Here is a 14780-nt window from a genome sequence, read left to right as displayed (position 1 = left end):
GACTAGCGCTCTGCCGTTCTGCCAACCAACCAATGTGGCAGAGATGGTCACAAATCCTTCAGCCGTTTTGGTTTTTTTGGCCGCACGGATGGGCATTGTTGAGGGTGGAGATGTTTCGTGGAATCTCCTCCTCCTCCTCCTCCTCCTGGGAGTTGGATTGTCTGCACCATTCACAGGCGCACAGCAGGGTCCCAATCCCACTGCCCACCATGTGAAGTAGTGGCATCTTGTTGGCATCTCTTTCTTGCCTGGTGCCATGTACCCACCTTCACTGCTCAGTGAACCAGAGGCTTTCAGCTCTACCCTCCTTCATGTGATGCCAACACACAATGGCTACACACTAGGCCCATGTGTCCCAGTTTTCTGGTTGTACAGAATTCTGTTGGGCACAAACGGCCTCGTTGACGCCAATGCTCGCGCTGAGTCATACAACACAGGGGAGTCCCTTTGGCCCATCGAGTCTGTGTTGCCCAAAATGCACTAAATCTACATTGGCCTCACTCTCCTGTACTAGGCCCAGTGCCTGGAATGGTATGGCACTCCACGTGCCCATCCAAATATTCTGATTAAAACTTTCCTGCTTCACCTACCCTCCCAGGCAGTGTATCCCAGACCCACCCCCCCCATCCTCTGGCGTTTTTCCACAAATCCCCCACCCCCCAAACCTTCCGCCTTTCACTTTAAAATGATGCCCCCCACCCCCTTTTGTTACTGACCCTTCGACGAAGGGGAAACAGCTGCTTTCAATCCACCCCATCCTTCCCCCTCATTATCAGCCAATTTGACAGGACAGACAGAGGCCATTCAACCCACCGTGTCTCTACTGGCTCCCGACAGAGCTCCCCGGGCTAGTCCCACTCTCCGGCCCTATCACCTTCTCCCTCTGAATCCGTCCCTTTCTATTACATGTATCCAGCTCTCTTCCAGAACCTCCTGTGGAACCCGCTCTCCCAGGCAGCGCATCCCAAATCTCAACAGTTCTCTGAGGAAAGACCTTTCTCCTCATCTCGCTCCGAGCTGACAATCTGGAAATTTTGAGCCCCAGTTACCAACGCACCAACTAATCGAAACAGGATAGCCTTCTGTACCCGGTCAAAATTGCTCATCATTTTGAACACCTCAGTAAAGCCACCTCTTAATCATCTCTGTTCCAAGGAGAATTCGCCCAGTCTCGCTTGTATTTCCTTGCAGCTACAAATCTGTCATTCCTGGAATTATTCTGGTCAATCTCCTTCGAACTCTCTCCAGAGCTTTAACACGCTCCCTTAAATAAGGTGCCCCAGCATCCATCGAAATCCTCCAAAATGTGATCTGACCAATGTTTGCAAGCGAGTTACCTCATTTCCTTCCTTTTAGACCCGATGCCTCTACTTAGAAACCCAACAATCCTATAAAATCCTTCTCAGCAACTCCACTTGCGCTGGCCCCTCTTCAGAGGACCATGTGACACTGGATCAAATGTTTTGCGAGAGTCCGAACATCCACCCATCGACAGTGCTACCCTCGCCTGCCGCCTGTGTCACTTCATAAAGAATTCCGCGGAATTTGTCAGGTACAACCTTCCCCTGACTGAGCCATGTCTGACTGCTTCATATTTCCCTCATTTGCCTTGCTGTCTCCGTTTCTTGTATCCCATATTACGGGCTCCATCGGTTTCACAGGCCTGTAGTTTCCTGGCTTATCCCTAGGCCCGTTTCTACAGCAACTGTGACACATCTGCGATTCTCCAGCGTCCCCCTGCCTCCCCTTCCCGCTGCCGGGATGAACCCCGTGTTCAGAGAGGTCTGGAAAGTTTCTGGAACTGCCTCAGGCGCCATGACAGGGCCCCCCCCCCTTCAGCTCCAAGCCAGACAACCTGAGGTGTCAATAGGCCTCAGGCAGTGGCGGGCGGTGGGGGGTGGGGGGGGGGGGTGGGGGAAACGGTGCACATGTTGAGGAGGTGGGCGCTTCAGGGGAACCTCAGCCAGGTACACGATTAGGACCCAGCGTTGTTGGCATCTCTCGACCTCGTAAACCAGGCACCGAGCTGCCTGCTCCCCTTCGCTGTGTTGGGATCCATCTTAGTTAGTCCACGCCGGTCCGACCAATCTGTGCTCACAGCTTCTCCTTCAGAGTAGGATAGCTTTCGCCTCGCGCCTGGCCTGACCCTGTTCCGTGCTTGTGATGAAAATGTTGTGGCGTTGGCATTGGGAACGGAGAGAGAGCAGTTTTTCAACATGAGGGACCCTCGCTGTCTTCGCTCGAATGGGTTCGACATTCATGGCCCTCAAGCTGTTCCCAGTTTCACGCAGACAGATCCTTCCCAGAGGTGGCCATGGAGATGGGGTGGGGGGTCGGCGCGGTGTGTGGGTAGTGGGTGTGGAGGCGTGAAGATGCAGACCGGAATCCAGTCCGGACAGCGGGAATCCGGGACATTCCCCGACGATCCGGGGGTCCATTCCAGTCGGGATGTGGGCGCCCTGGGTTTGGGGATGATGGAGGTGCAGCGTTGGGCACTGCGATGCCTCGTGTGTACACCACGTCCCCTTCCATGTGCCAGCTCCGACACCACCAGCAGGTGCCAGCCCCGGATGCCAAGGACAATCAGTGCCAGGGGTCAGTGACCCCCCTCCAGCTTCAGATCCGGGACCGAGCTGCTGAGTGGCGCCGCGGCCTGGTGTTTTGTCGGGCACAGAGCGTGAAGCTGCCTCGAGGCTGGCAAAGCCAGGCCTGACCTCATCAGTGACGCCCACACACACCCTCAGCATGTTCCCCCCCCCAACCCCTCCCCAGGGAAATTCACACCAGATCCAAACAGGAACTCTGTTTCTCTCCCTCTGTCTCGCTTCCACCATTTGTTTCAGCCGATCCTCCTTTCGAATGGGAACGTGTTGCCTGGCACTTATTGCCCCGTTTCCCCCCTAATTGCCCCCCTTTGAGAAGGTGGGGGGTGCGAGCCGCTGCACTCTGTGTGATGTAGGGATCCCCTACCACAGCACAGCACTGTCAGGGAGAGGGTTTGAATGGCTCTAACCATCCAGTTTACTCTGGCCCGAACGTCCCACATTGCTGACCCCTACAAGGCTGTGTGATTATTGGGAATGTTGAGTGAGAGGATTGAGGCTTCACCTCTGCCCAATCCTCTACTGGGAAGTTTATAGGGTCTTCCAGCTAAATTCCATACAGTGACCAAGAAACCAGAGTGCCTCTCACCCCTAGACTTCCTGTGCAATGAGCTTGAGAGAGAGAGAGGGAGAGGCAGGGGGAGGATAATAATGCTGAAATCTTCATGAAAAAGCCCTTCCCAATCCTAATTCTCCATCCATCCACCCCGATCGGGTTAAACTGGTTTACCTATTGCATGACTGGTTGGCACAAGCCCGGGCTATTCCCGTTTGGAAATCTTTGTGAGCCAGTCTGAATGGGGTCCAGGGAAGGGGATGTGTTCTGAAGATGGGGCACCGCACCCAAAATGTTAGCCCTGGCTTCTCTTCTCTCTCTCTCTTTCTCCCTCTCTCTATATCCCTCTATCTCTCTCTCTCTCGCTCTCTCTGTGTCTCTCTGTCTCTCTCTGTCTCTCTCTCTCTCTCTCTCTCTCACACACACACACACACACACACACACACACACACACACAAACGCTGTCTCCCTCTCTCTATGTCTCTCTATCTGTCTGTCTCTCTCTCACACACACACACTGTCTCCCTCTCTGTGTGTCTCACTTTGTCTGCCTCTCTCTCTTGCTGTCTCTCTCCCTTTCTCTCTCTCTCTCTCTCTCTTCCCCCTCTCTGTGTCTCTCTGTTCACCTCTCTCTCTCGCTCTCTCTCTGTCTCTCTATCTCTCTGTTTCTCTGTCTGCCACTCTCTCACTCTCTCCCCTCTCTCTCTGTCTCTCTCTCTCTCACTGTCCCTCTCTGTGTCTCTCTGTTTGCCTCTCTCTCGCTCCCTCTCTCCCTCTCTCTGTGTCTCTCTGTATGTCTCTGTCTCTCTCTCTCCCTCTCTCTCTCTGTCTCTCTGTATGTCTCTGTCTCTCTCTCTGTCCCTCTCTCCCTCTCTGCTTCTCTGTCTGCCTCGGTCTCTCTCTCTCTGTCTCTCTGTCTGACTTTCTCTCTCTCTCTCCCCCTCCCCGTGTCTCTCTGTTTGCCTCTCTCTCTCTCCCTCTCTCCCTCTCTCTGTGTCTCCCTGTATGTCTCTGTCTCTCTCTCTCCCTCTCTCTCTCTCTGTCTCTCTGTATGTCTCTGTCTCTCTCTCTGTCCCTCTCTCCCTCTCTCTCTGCTTCTCTGTCTGCCTCGCTCTCTCTCTCTATGTCTCTCTGTCTGACTTTCTCTCTCTCCCCCCCCTCCCCGTGTCTCTCTGTTTGCCTCTCTCTCTCTCTCTCTCCATCTCTCTAAAACGCACTCACCCCCACCCTCTCTCTCTCTCTCTCTCTCTCTTGCTCTATCTCCACAGATGTTGCCAGAGATGCTGAATTTCTCTGGCAATTTCACCATCTCTTGGCAAAGTGCTTAAAAATTGCTAACAGTTCTCCCCTGGACTCTGAGCGGCAGAAGCTATCTAACCTGTATGTATTCAATTTCCCCGTGACCCTGCCCTCAAATTGGGTCTAAAACATGAGAAAGGATGGGTGTATTTTCTGATGAAGGGTCTCGGCCCGAAACGTCAGCTTTCCTGCTCCTGAGATGCTGCTCGGCCTGCTGTGTTTCCAGCCCTACACTGTGTTATCTCGGATTCTCCAGCATCTGCAGTTCCCATTATCTCTGAAAGGATGGGCTGTTTGCTTGTCGGGAAATCTTCCCTGTTTAACCCGGGCCTCTCCCGTCTCCCTGCAATGCAGCGCAGCCGACGATGACCTGTGAGCTGTGTGAGGAAATCTCCCTCAATCTCCAGTCGTTTTGGAGGGAAGGTGTGGAAATGGGAACGCTGCAGCAGGAAGTCTGCAGATTGTACTCCCACGAATCCAGTTTGTTGGTGAGCCCCAGCGAGAGTGAGATGGAAGGTGCTGGGTGCGGGGGGCACAACATCTGGAGAACTGTGAACAGATTTGGTTCACCCCCCGCCAACCGCATATTTAAGGAAAGACATCATTACATTAGAGGCAGCTCAGAGAAGGGACGATTCCCAGGGATGGAGGGATTGTCTTACGGAAAAAGGCTAAACAGGTCAGGACTCTAACTCTCTGGAGTTTGGGAGAATGAGAGGCGATCCCATTGAAACACATCGCTTATAACATATTAAGATATGAAACGCCAACAGCCTGAGGTAAATGTGAGGCATTGCATTGTGGGAAGACAAACCAGGCACGGGCATACACAGCTAAAGGCAGTGGGACTTGAGGATGATCAGATCAGCCATTGAAATACAGAGCTGGCACGATGGGCCGAATGGCCTCTTTCTGCTCCGACAGGGGCAAGTATCTCTCCATTTCTCTCCTGGTCAGTGTGTGCGTGATTTTTTCTTTTGCACACGGAAAAGCAGGACTATTTCGGTCTCCCGACTTCCATCCATCGCTAACCCAGCATCCTCCTTCCCTGCTCTGCCTCCCACCTTCCACACCCCACCCCCAATGCCCAAACCGACCAAACGCTGCCAGAGAAAGCGGGGCACTTCCCTTTCCTGCAGGTGGCATCGGGATGCCCTTCCCTCGCCCAGCTCGGCAGAGGTAGTAAGGGGCATGTGATCGGACCAGGGGTCAGGACAACGCCCACATCTAATGCAGATCCTACAGTTGTACAGGGTAAGGGGCGCTCTCATATCTTGAGCAGCGTGGGCTTCCTGGCACGATTGTGTGTGTGTGTCTGTGTGTGTGAGTGCGTGTATGAGTGTGTAAGTGACTGAGCGTGTGTGTGTGTGAGGTGAGTGTGTGTTTGAGTGCGTGTGTGAGTGCGTGTGTAAGTGAGATTGTGTGTGTGAAAGAGTAAGTGTGTGAGTCAGTGAGTGAGTGTGTGAGATAGTAAGTGAGTGTGTGAGTCAGTGATTGAGTGTGTGAGATAGTGAGTTAGTGTGTGAGATAGTGAGTGTGAAAGTGAGTGTGAGAGTGAGTGAGTGTGTGTGAGTGAGTGTTGTTGCCTCTTGAGTAATTATTGTGTGTAGTTCGGTGTCTCTGTATCTGAGGAAGGATGTTCTGGCGATGTAGTCTCCATTTCTTCCTGTCTCGGGGTCAGTATTGGTTCCTTTCTGAGGTGATATGCCCCAAGGGAACAGAGCTGAGTAAGATGGGGACGGAGAATTTTATCCCATCAGCTTACGTGCCAGACCGTGCACTGAACATGTGAGAATATCTCCTCAAGGTATTTCTCAGAGACATCACGGAGGCATCTCCAGTCCAAGGGCCGCCGACTCCACTGAAATGGGTGAGATGAGACCGCATTAGGCCACACGGTTTGCAGTTTGGCACTGACCAAACCTTCCAGGACCTCTCCCCGCAAAAACACCGAATCCCCAAAGGTTGAACCAAACTCTGCCATACTCTCCTTTGTCTCCCTTGGGTGAGGCCTCCCTCACACCAGGCCGTGCTCTCTCACACCAACATTGCTCACGGCTGGATGGGAAGCTGTTAGCTCTGGGACATGGTTAGCGATGAGTGAAAGGACTTTCTGTGTGAGAGAAACCCATCGGCTCCTCACTGCCTGTGTGAAGGCATTTCCACACATCTCAATCCGACTTGGCCAACCCTGTAAACTCTGTACAGGAGCAGAATTAGGCTATTCGGCCCATCAAGACTGCTCCCCTGTTCCATCACAGCTGATGTTTCTCAATCCAATTCTCCTGCCCTCTCCCCTTGACCCCGCTCACTCCTCATGACCCTCTCTATCTCTGTCTCTAAGGCACTCACTGACTTTCCCCCCGCCTCAGCCCTCTGTGGTAATGATTCCCACAGATTCACCTCCCTCTGGCTGAAGAAATTCCTCCCCATCTCAGTTCTAAAGGTCTGTCCCTTCACCCTGAGGCTGTGCCCTCAGGTCAGAGTCTCTCCTACTGAGCGGGAACATCTTCTCCCAGTCCCCTGTATCCAGGCCTCTCAGTGTTTTGTACGTTTCAGTCAGATTCCCCACCTCATCCTTCTCAACCCCATCGAGCACAGGCCCAGAGTCCTCACCCGCTCCTCATACAACAAGCCCCTCACCCCCGGGATCATTCTTATAAACCCGCTCTGGAACCCCACTCCAAGGCCAGCTCATCCTTCCTTAGATACGGGATGGGAAACTGCTCTCTATATTCCGAACACAGCCTGACCCAGAGCCTGATACAGCCTCAGCAGGACGTCCCTGCTGCTGTATTTATGTTAGAGATGGAGGAGGTCTCTGAAAGATAAATTGAGACATAATCCCCAACTTGTAATGATGGAGAATAGAGGTTCCCCTCTCATACTGAAACCCAAAACACCCCAAGAATCTCGCCTCACTGTTATAATCTATTCAAGGAGCGGTTAAATGAAAGTCAATCCTGGATGTCTTCGTTAAAATTACCAAGTAATGGTTTATTTATTTAACCCAAACAGTTTAACAGAACCGCGAGCAAACTGATCAATTCCCCCCAGACTATTAATTATTCTCTACATGGCCAAAATTCTACCTCAAACAAACACCAGCCCCATTTATATAAACCCAATCATTAATACAACAATAAATGAATGCTTTGTCTCTTCAAATTTGCACACACTGTGCCTTTGTAATACCACCAATGACTTCCGCCCCTGATTCTGCTGTCAGGGATGTTTTCTCCGAAATCCCTTTGGTGAGGGCTCGGAGTTAAAATGCTGTAGTGCCCTTTATTTGGATGGGTGGTGTTTTCTTCGAGAGCTCAGCGATTTCTCAGGAGAGCCCTGGTCTCATTTCTCAGATGGTGGACTTTCCGTTATTTTGGACGACAGATGGCACTCACCTGGATTTTCAGAAAACATTATCTCGGTATGACCCTTGCGACCACACCTCAATTCTTATAATCTGACTGCTTTCACCCTGTCAAAGTCATCTTTGTTAAATTCCATTGGTTTTCTGTATCTAGACGCCATCCCCCATTTATCCCCCCACCCCCTGTTTTCTGCCAGCCAGCCAATCCTCTGCCCATGCCAGTACATTGCCCTAACACCATATTCAGCGACTTCCTGTGTGACACATTGTCTAAGGCCTTCTGGAAACCCCAACAGATTCCGCCCCCATCTCTCCTTTACCAAGTGTCCTCATTACCTCCTCAAAGCATCCGAAGAGATTTCTCAGGCAGGGTTGTCTCTTGGTGCACTGACTCAGCCCGATTTCACCCAGCATGCCACATTCTCAGACCGTCAGCATTTGAAACAAATAAAAACACCAATGGAGGAATTCCTTTTTATTTTCTGAGCCCTTTTGGATCTCCGAGCTTTGCTTTTGGGCTCCTGCACCTTCTTCAGTGGAGGAGCAGAGCGACTGTCACGTAAATTGTAAAGTCTCTGCCTCATGGATTAATAGCCATGGCCGACAGCAATTGCTGGGAGGGTACAGCGGGCTTTAGCTTTGGCAACGTTCCTGCAGGGAGAGCCACCCCAACCCCAACCCCCAACCCCCAACCCCCCCTGTCTTCCACAAGTCCTACAGCTTCTGCCCACATCGTCCTCGCTCACAAGCTGTTCAGCGATCTCAGAGCCAATCAGAGAGCTGTGCCCTGGCTAATAACCTTTGGTATCCATACCCTCACAACCCACTCACCTTGTCGCCGTGTCCCAATGTCGCAGAAATCACTACAAACCCTCCCCCGCCACGACTGCCGAGCTGCTTCTAAAGCAACTGTGTAAACAGCACTTCCAAACATCCCACGCCCTCCAACATTGCTGCAAAAAGGCACTTCCTTCCTCAGGCCTTCAATGGAAAACAGTCCTGTTCCCGACTCGCCCCACAGTCAGAAATCGTCAACGCAGAGACGGATTGCTGCACTTCCAGACCTCACTCAGAAAGGAGACTTCCAGGAAATTGGGGATGGGCAGGATGAGGGTTTATTGACGATTGCACACAGAGGCATATAAGGAACAGAAATGTTCGGTCCATGGGGAACTGCCTTCGGTGCGTTTGAGGCTCACTGCGGCTGGGTGAAATGGGCAGTTTCGATGGGGCCGCGTCCTTTCAGAGCGATTTCATTCCAAAGCTGAGCCTGGCCTTTGAGATCACAAGCTGCGAAAGCTGTTCCTTTGATGGGGTGTAATTTGATCGCAGCTTTAATTCAGGAGATTCCAACGTTTGGACCTGAAGCCCAGTTAATTGAGCAGCTGATTGAAACCAGTTTGGGGAAAGGCTTTGGACGAGGATCTAGAAAAGGGAGGCTTGTTCGGTGTTGCTGCGTCTACACTGGAGGCCAGCTTTGGCGCGTAAGGGGGTCTCTGGAGGGATAAAAGGGTGGTCTTAGAGAACCCAGGTCACTGAGAGGAAGAGGGAATTTGAAGGAGATCTTCCGAGATGGAGATACTGAGGGAGGTGGTGGTCCCAGTGTCATGGGGAGAGTGGGAGCTTCAGACTTTGGGAGCGCAGACACTATTTGTAAAAACATCATCGCTCAGCGTTTTGGGAGGTCTGTATTTTGTGGGCCATCGCTCGCCAGGTCACGGGGGCTCTGAAGGGATTGCTGTTGTTTGATTTTAAGAGCCCCCCCCACCTTTTAACAGGGTTGTTCCAAAGGTGCGGGGGGACGTCAGCGTCGGGGTGGGGAGGGGGTGGGGTGGTGCGGTCAGATGTGGGGCCGGGAATGTTTCCGGTGCCTGCGGCCCAGCGCACGAGCAGGAAGCCCCTCCAGCCCCAGCTCCCAGAAACGCGGGCGTCGGTTTCGGAGCCTGGGAGGGCCGGCTGGGGACGCACTGGGGCAACCGGGAGGCTGAGGGGATTGCGGGCCACACACGGACGGAGGGGGAGAGGGGGGGTGGTTTCAGGGCGCAGGGAGAGGCCCCGTGGGTGGGAAGGGGAAATGGGACCGCCAGGCAGAGGGAGAGAGCTCAACACTGCCACCACCCCCCCCAACACACCCCCACCCCGTGTTACAAGCCAGATTCCACGAGACTGCCCTGGTCTAGGGGTCAAAGATGTCCCAGAGCAGCGGCAGGATATTCTCAGGGACTGTGCTTTGGCGGGGTGGGGTGGGGTTTGTAGGTGGGGGGGCAGGGGTGGACAGATAGTGGGTGTGGAGTACATTAGAACCAATGGCGCTGGGAACAAAAACAGGAATAAGGTCCCAAACCCAGGCAATAGCTTGGGTTGGGGAGCAAATCCAACGATGGGATCCCAAAGGGAGGGATCTCAGGATGAGTCCCACTACTGGGTGCCAGTCAGTACAGAAACTGCAGGGAACATTGGGCAAGGACAGGACGAAAGAGACAGAGCGAGAGGGAGAGAGAGAAAAGCAGGTTTCAGATTCCTAGGGCCTAGGCCCAGCTTTTGTGCTCCTGAGATGCTGCTTGGCCTGCTGTGTTCATCCAGCCTCACATTTTATTATCTCAGATTCCTCACACCAGGCCTGGGGTGTGGGACCAGCCCAACATGGACCCCTCACAACTGGGCAGAGACTGAGATTCCCGGGGGGGGGGGGGGTGGGGGGGTTGGGGACGGTGGTATTCACTCGGGTAAATTCTGGTAGGGTTACAAATAGAACGGCAGGGGGAGGGGGAGGGTGTGGGGTCCTGAATGGGGCGGGGGTGCATCTGTGAGAGACAGCGAGGCGGGAACCTCAGAGGAGAGTGCTCCCTTCACTTTATGAACACCTGGGAGCATCTCTGAGAGGGATCCCGCCATTGCGATCAGTTACAAATCTCTCAAAATCTGCACCCTCTCGTTCCTGGCCCTTCTTTACGAGAGACGGGGGGTTGGGGGGGCGCGACAGCATCTCCCCGGCCATTCAGTGCCGAGATCTCACAATTTTTAAAACTTCAATCCGATCTCCTCTCTCCTTCTGCTCCCTCTCCCCAATTTAAATAATGCGCCCTTTTCCAATCTCTCTCTCAAAGTGTTCCCTAAAGCCTGGACTGTAATGTCTCTTCCCAAACACCTTTCCATAAAACACAGGGACCACAGCCATAGCCAGGACCCCTCTCCCTGCCCCCCAGAGGAATGGATTGGTGTGGATGGTTCAGGATGGTCAATAATTTTCGTTAGGAATCAAATCTTCGCAGGGAATGTCTCAGAGTGAGCGATGGTGATATGTGAGCAACTAATCACAAACTGTGAGGGAAAGCAACTGAAAATAAAGAGAATCACACAACAGGCATTTTCACTGAAGTTGCTGGTCCTCAGCCTCAGTGAGAGTTCGAAGCAAAGATATCAGCGTTTTTATTTTGGTTGAATTTCTTTGCGATACATTCTGGGAGAAATGCGATTCCATGTTCACACGATGCTGTTAGCTCCAGCCGTACCAGTCACAAAAGTAATTTTTCTGGAATAGAAAGGATTGGTCAAAATGCTGGGGGTGCTTCACGTTGCTGAAAAATAAGTCCACACATGCCCCGGGACGGTGGCACAGTTTCTACGCTCAGCCCCCCACCCACCCACCGCACACCACCCCAAGTTGGCATCATCTGCCTGGGTCCATCTCCAATGCCTCAGGCATGGCAGGGCCCATGGAAACATCTCCATGGGGCATCTCTGCCCTGTATTCCCCTGGGACCCAGCAAGAATGGGCACCATATTCTTTGGGCATCGCTGGGACATGCCCAACTCTGCCCAATGCCAGGATGTGCTGGGGGTGTGAGGGGGGTGATGGGGCAATGTCACCGTGAAGGGGGCAAGGGTGTACCAGAAGTTGTGGGGGGGGTGGGGGATAGAGACGAGGTGGGTAAGGGTGTACCCTCAGGGAGCTGCAGTTGGTCTCCATTGGCATATGGAACCAGTTAGTGCGGCAGGAGAAACAGCCCACGGGGCACAGGCATGTTACTGGTGACGCCAAGGGGCACTGGGACTAGTCTGAGCCCCCGGGTTACCCTGACAGGTCATGGAAGGCTGTAATGAGGCCATTCACCCCATTGGTGCTACTCCCCCATTTCTCAATCCCACTCTCCCCTTGACCCCCCCTCACTCCTCATGACCCTCTCTATCTCTGTCTCTAAGACACTCAGTGACTTGCCTGCCCCCCCCCCACCCCCACAGCCCTCTGCAGTAATGATTCCCACAGATTCACATCCCTCTGGCTCAAGAAATTGCTCCCCATCTCAGTTCTAAAGGGCCGTCCCTTCACCCTGAGGCTTTGCCCTCAGGTCCAAGTCTCTCCTACGGAGTGGGAACATCTACTCCCCATCCGCTCTCTCCAGGCCTCTCAGTGTTCTGTACGTTTCAGTCAGATTCCCCCCCTCATCCTTCTCAACCCCATCGAGCACACACCCAGTGTCCTCAACCGCTCCTGATGCGACAAGCCCTTCACCCCTGGGACCATTCTTATAAACCCCCTCTGGACTTCCCCTCCAAGGCCAGCTCATCCTTCCTTAGATACGGGGCCCAAAATTGCTCCCAATATTCCGAACGCAGCCTGACCCAGAGCCTGATACAGCCTCAGCAGGACGCCCCTGCTGCTATATTCTAGCCCCCTCTCGAAGTGAACGCTAACACTGCATTTTCCCTCCTAATTACCAACTGAACCTCCATGTGAACCCGAAGGGAATCGTGAACTGGGACTCCCAGACCCTTTGTGTTTCAGATTTCCGCAGCCTTTCCCCGTTTAGCAAATACTCTGCACCTCTCACCTTCCTGCCAAAGTGCATAACCTCGCACTTTCCCACACGGTATTCCACCTGCTACATCTTTCCCCCGCTCCCAGCCTGTCCGAGTCCTTCTGCAGCCTCCCCACTTCCTCAATGCTAACCTGTCCCTCCACCTCTCTTCAGGACCTCTACACAGCTGCTGTTAACATGTTAACTGTGAGCGTGAAAGGAATGAGATCAGAAAAGGATATAATCAGGTGAAAGGGTAATAAATCTCTGGGATCTGAGGAAGATGCCAACTGCTGGAGACACAGTAACCTATTCAACATCGGGCCTTATAATTTGGCTTGATTGGCAGCCTGTGGCCGAGACATTTTCTATTCTCTCCCCAGTGAATAGCAGTGATATAAATCTGAACTTACGCGACACAGGGAGGCATGCTCCTTGGATGAACACCAGTACCACGGTCCCCGGGTACATTTATCTCTTCCAACGTCAAACAACTGCTGTTTCTCAGTGCAGACCCGCAGTTGCTGTGAATATTTCCACAAAGATGACATTATCAGGAGCACAGCTCTCTGGTCAAGCACACAGAGCAAAAGCTGCACTGTTTAACCCCAAACAGGAAGCAGCAGTGGACTGGAGTCAATGTACTCAATGTTTGAACTTTTAATGAATATGTTCTCAATCTTTGTTTTGATCCTGCGCCCATTTTTGAGGATTGAGTCTATAAGGATAATGCTTCACTGGAACAGCATTTATGATATCTATATCATGCGTAATCAGTTCCCAGCTTGTTCCCATTTATCTCTCCATCTGATGGTATTAACCCTCTCAGACCATTTTGATTTTCACTTGGAAGGTAACTCAATAACTTATCCCAACTTTTCCTTCAATGTCAAATTCACTTTAAGGAATGTCAAATTCGGATCAATCTGGTTTGGGGCTCTTCACTCGGAGTTGTAAGAAATGCCACATTCTCCCTTTGCTCTCCTTCCTGATCGAAATACAGTCGGAGCATATTCAGACGACACACTGTGGGTTCTCCCTCCGCCTGGGGTTTGTATCAGCTCATTCACCTCACTCAGTTTCCTGTCGGTTTGATAAGGCCCACTAATGGCTGGCCCTCCCACCGGGACCGACACTCATGCTTTATCACCATGGGCTCGATCTGAATTCAAACTAATCAAGGGACAGGATAAGGCCATTCAACCCTTCGGCCCTGTTGACTGCACCACAGGCTAATCCGCCGCCTAGCGCCACAGGCCCCAGCCCTCGCTAAACGGAGCACTTTCTCTCAGGGTTCAAACTGAAAACTGATACGGTGCCTACGACCATCTGTGGGAGTGAGTTCCGAAACCTCTGGAATGGACTGGGGCCTAGTCCTCAGGCTGTGTCCCACCAGCAGGCTGCAATGGAGCGACCGAACTTCACGGGACACTCTTTGTCACTCAGGTTATTGTCGGGAATTTCCTGGAAACTCTCGCTGATCTCAACGTGAAGCGGCAGAGGGCAGGAGGAGGCCATTTGGGCCACTGACCCTGTGCTTGCCCTGATCCTGAATTGCTGTATCTCCCTCCCCTCCCTCTCTCTCTGACAGACGCAGTGTGTTGGACACTAAGCCTGAGATACTCACCAAGCACAGATTGTGAAAGCTGGGATCCTCTACAGCTTCGGTGATCTCCTCCTTGTGGGATTGAATAAAATCCATGCACTGTACAAAGCAACCAGGAGAGAGGGGCAGGGGGTGGCGGGGGGGTGCAGTGAAAGAGAATAGTTACTGCCCTGGGCATTCGCTGGATTCTGTCGGCACGACCGAAACGTTGTCACGGTTTTCACACAAACTCACTGAGACACGACGAGAGAGAGAGTGACAGAGAGAGAGGGAGAGAGAGAGAGAGAGGGGGGGGGGAGAGAGAGAGAGAGAGAGGGACAGAGAGAGAGGGAGAGGGAGAGAGAGAGGGGGAGAGAGAGAGAGAGAGAGAGAGAGAGAGGGACAGAGAGAGAGAGAGAGAGAGTGGGAGAGAGAGAGTGGGAGAGAGAGAGTGGGAGAGAGAGAGTGGGGGAGAGAGAGAGAGAGAGAGAGAGGGAGAGAGAGAGAGAGAGAGAGAGAGAAGGAGAGGGAGAGAGAGAGTGGGAGAGAGAGAGTGGGAGAGAGAGAG

At 52.7% G+C, this 14780-nt stretch overlaps 1 protein-coding gene across 1 annotated transcript in view; it reads right to left on the bottom strand.

The window, feature by feature from the left end:
- Window positions 1-11253: 11253 nt before the first annotated feature.
- The window catches only part of LOC132206662 (prosaposin-like), a 14078-nt gene continuing 10551 nt past the window's right edge, over window positions 11254-14780 (bottom strand). Inside the window, exons 9-11 of the mRNA XM_059641204.1 lie at window positions 14255-14332; window positions 13041-13151; window positions 11254-11360 (exon numbers count right to left, since the gene is read on the bottom strand). Coding sequence (XP_059497187.1) covers window positions 11325-11360; window positions 13041-13151; window positions 14255-14332 — 225 coding nt within the window. The 3' untranslated portion in view covers window positions 11254-11324. The remainder of the gene's footprint in view (window positions 11361-13040; window positions 13152-14254; window positions 14333-14780) is intronic.

The sequence above is a fragment of the Stegostoma tigrinum genome, chromosome 40 (genome assembly GCF_030684315.1).
Source record: "Stegostoma tigrinum isolate sSteTig4 chromosome 40, sSteTig4.hap1, whole genome shotgun sequence".
NCBI lineage: Eukaryota > Metazoa > Chordata > Chondrichthyes > Orectolobiformes > Stegostomatidae > Stegostoma > Stegostoma tigrinum.
This window is presented reverse-complemented; position numbering and strand designations above follow the sequence as displayed.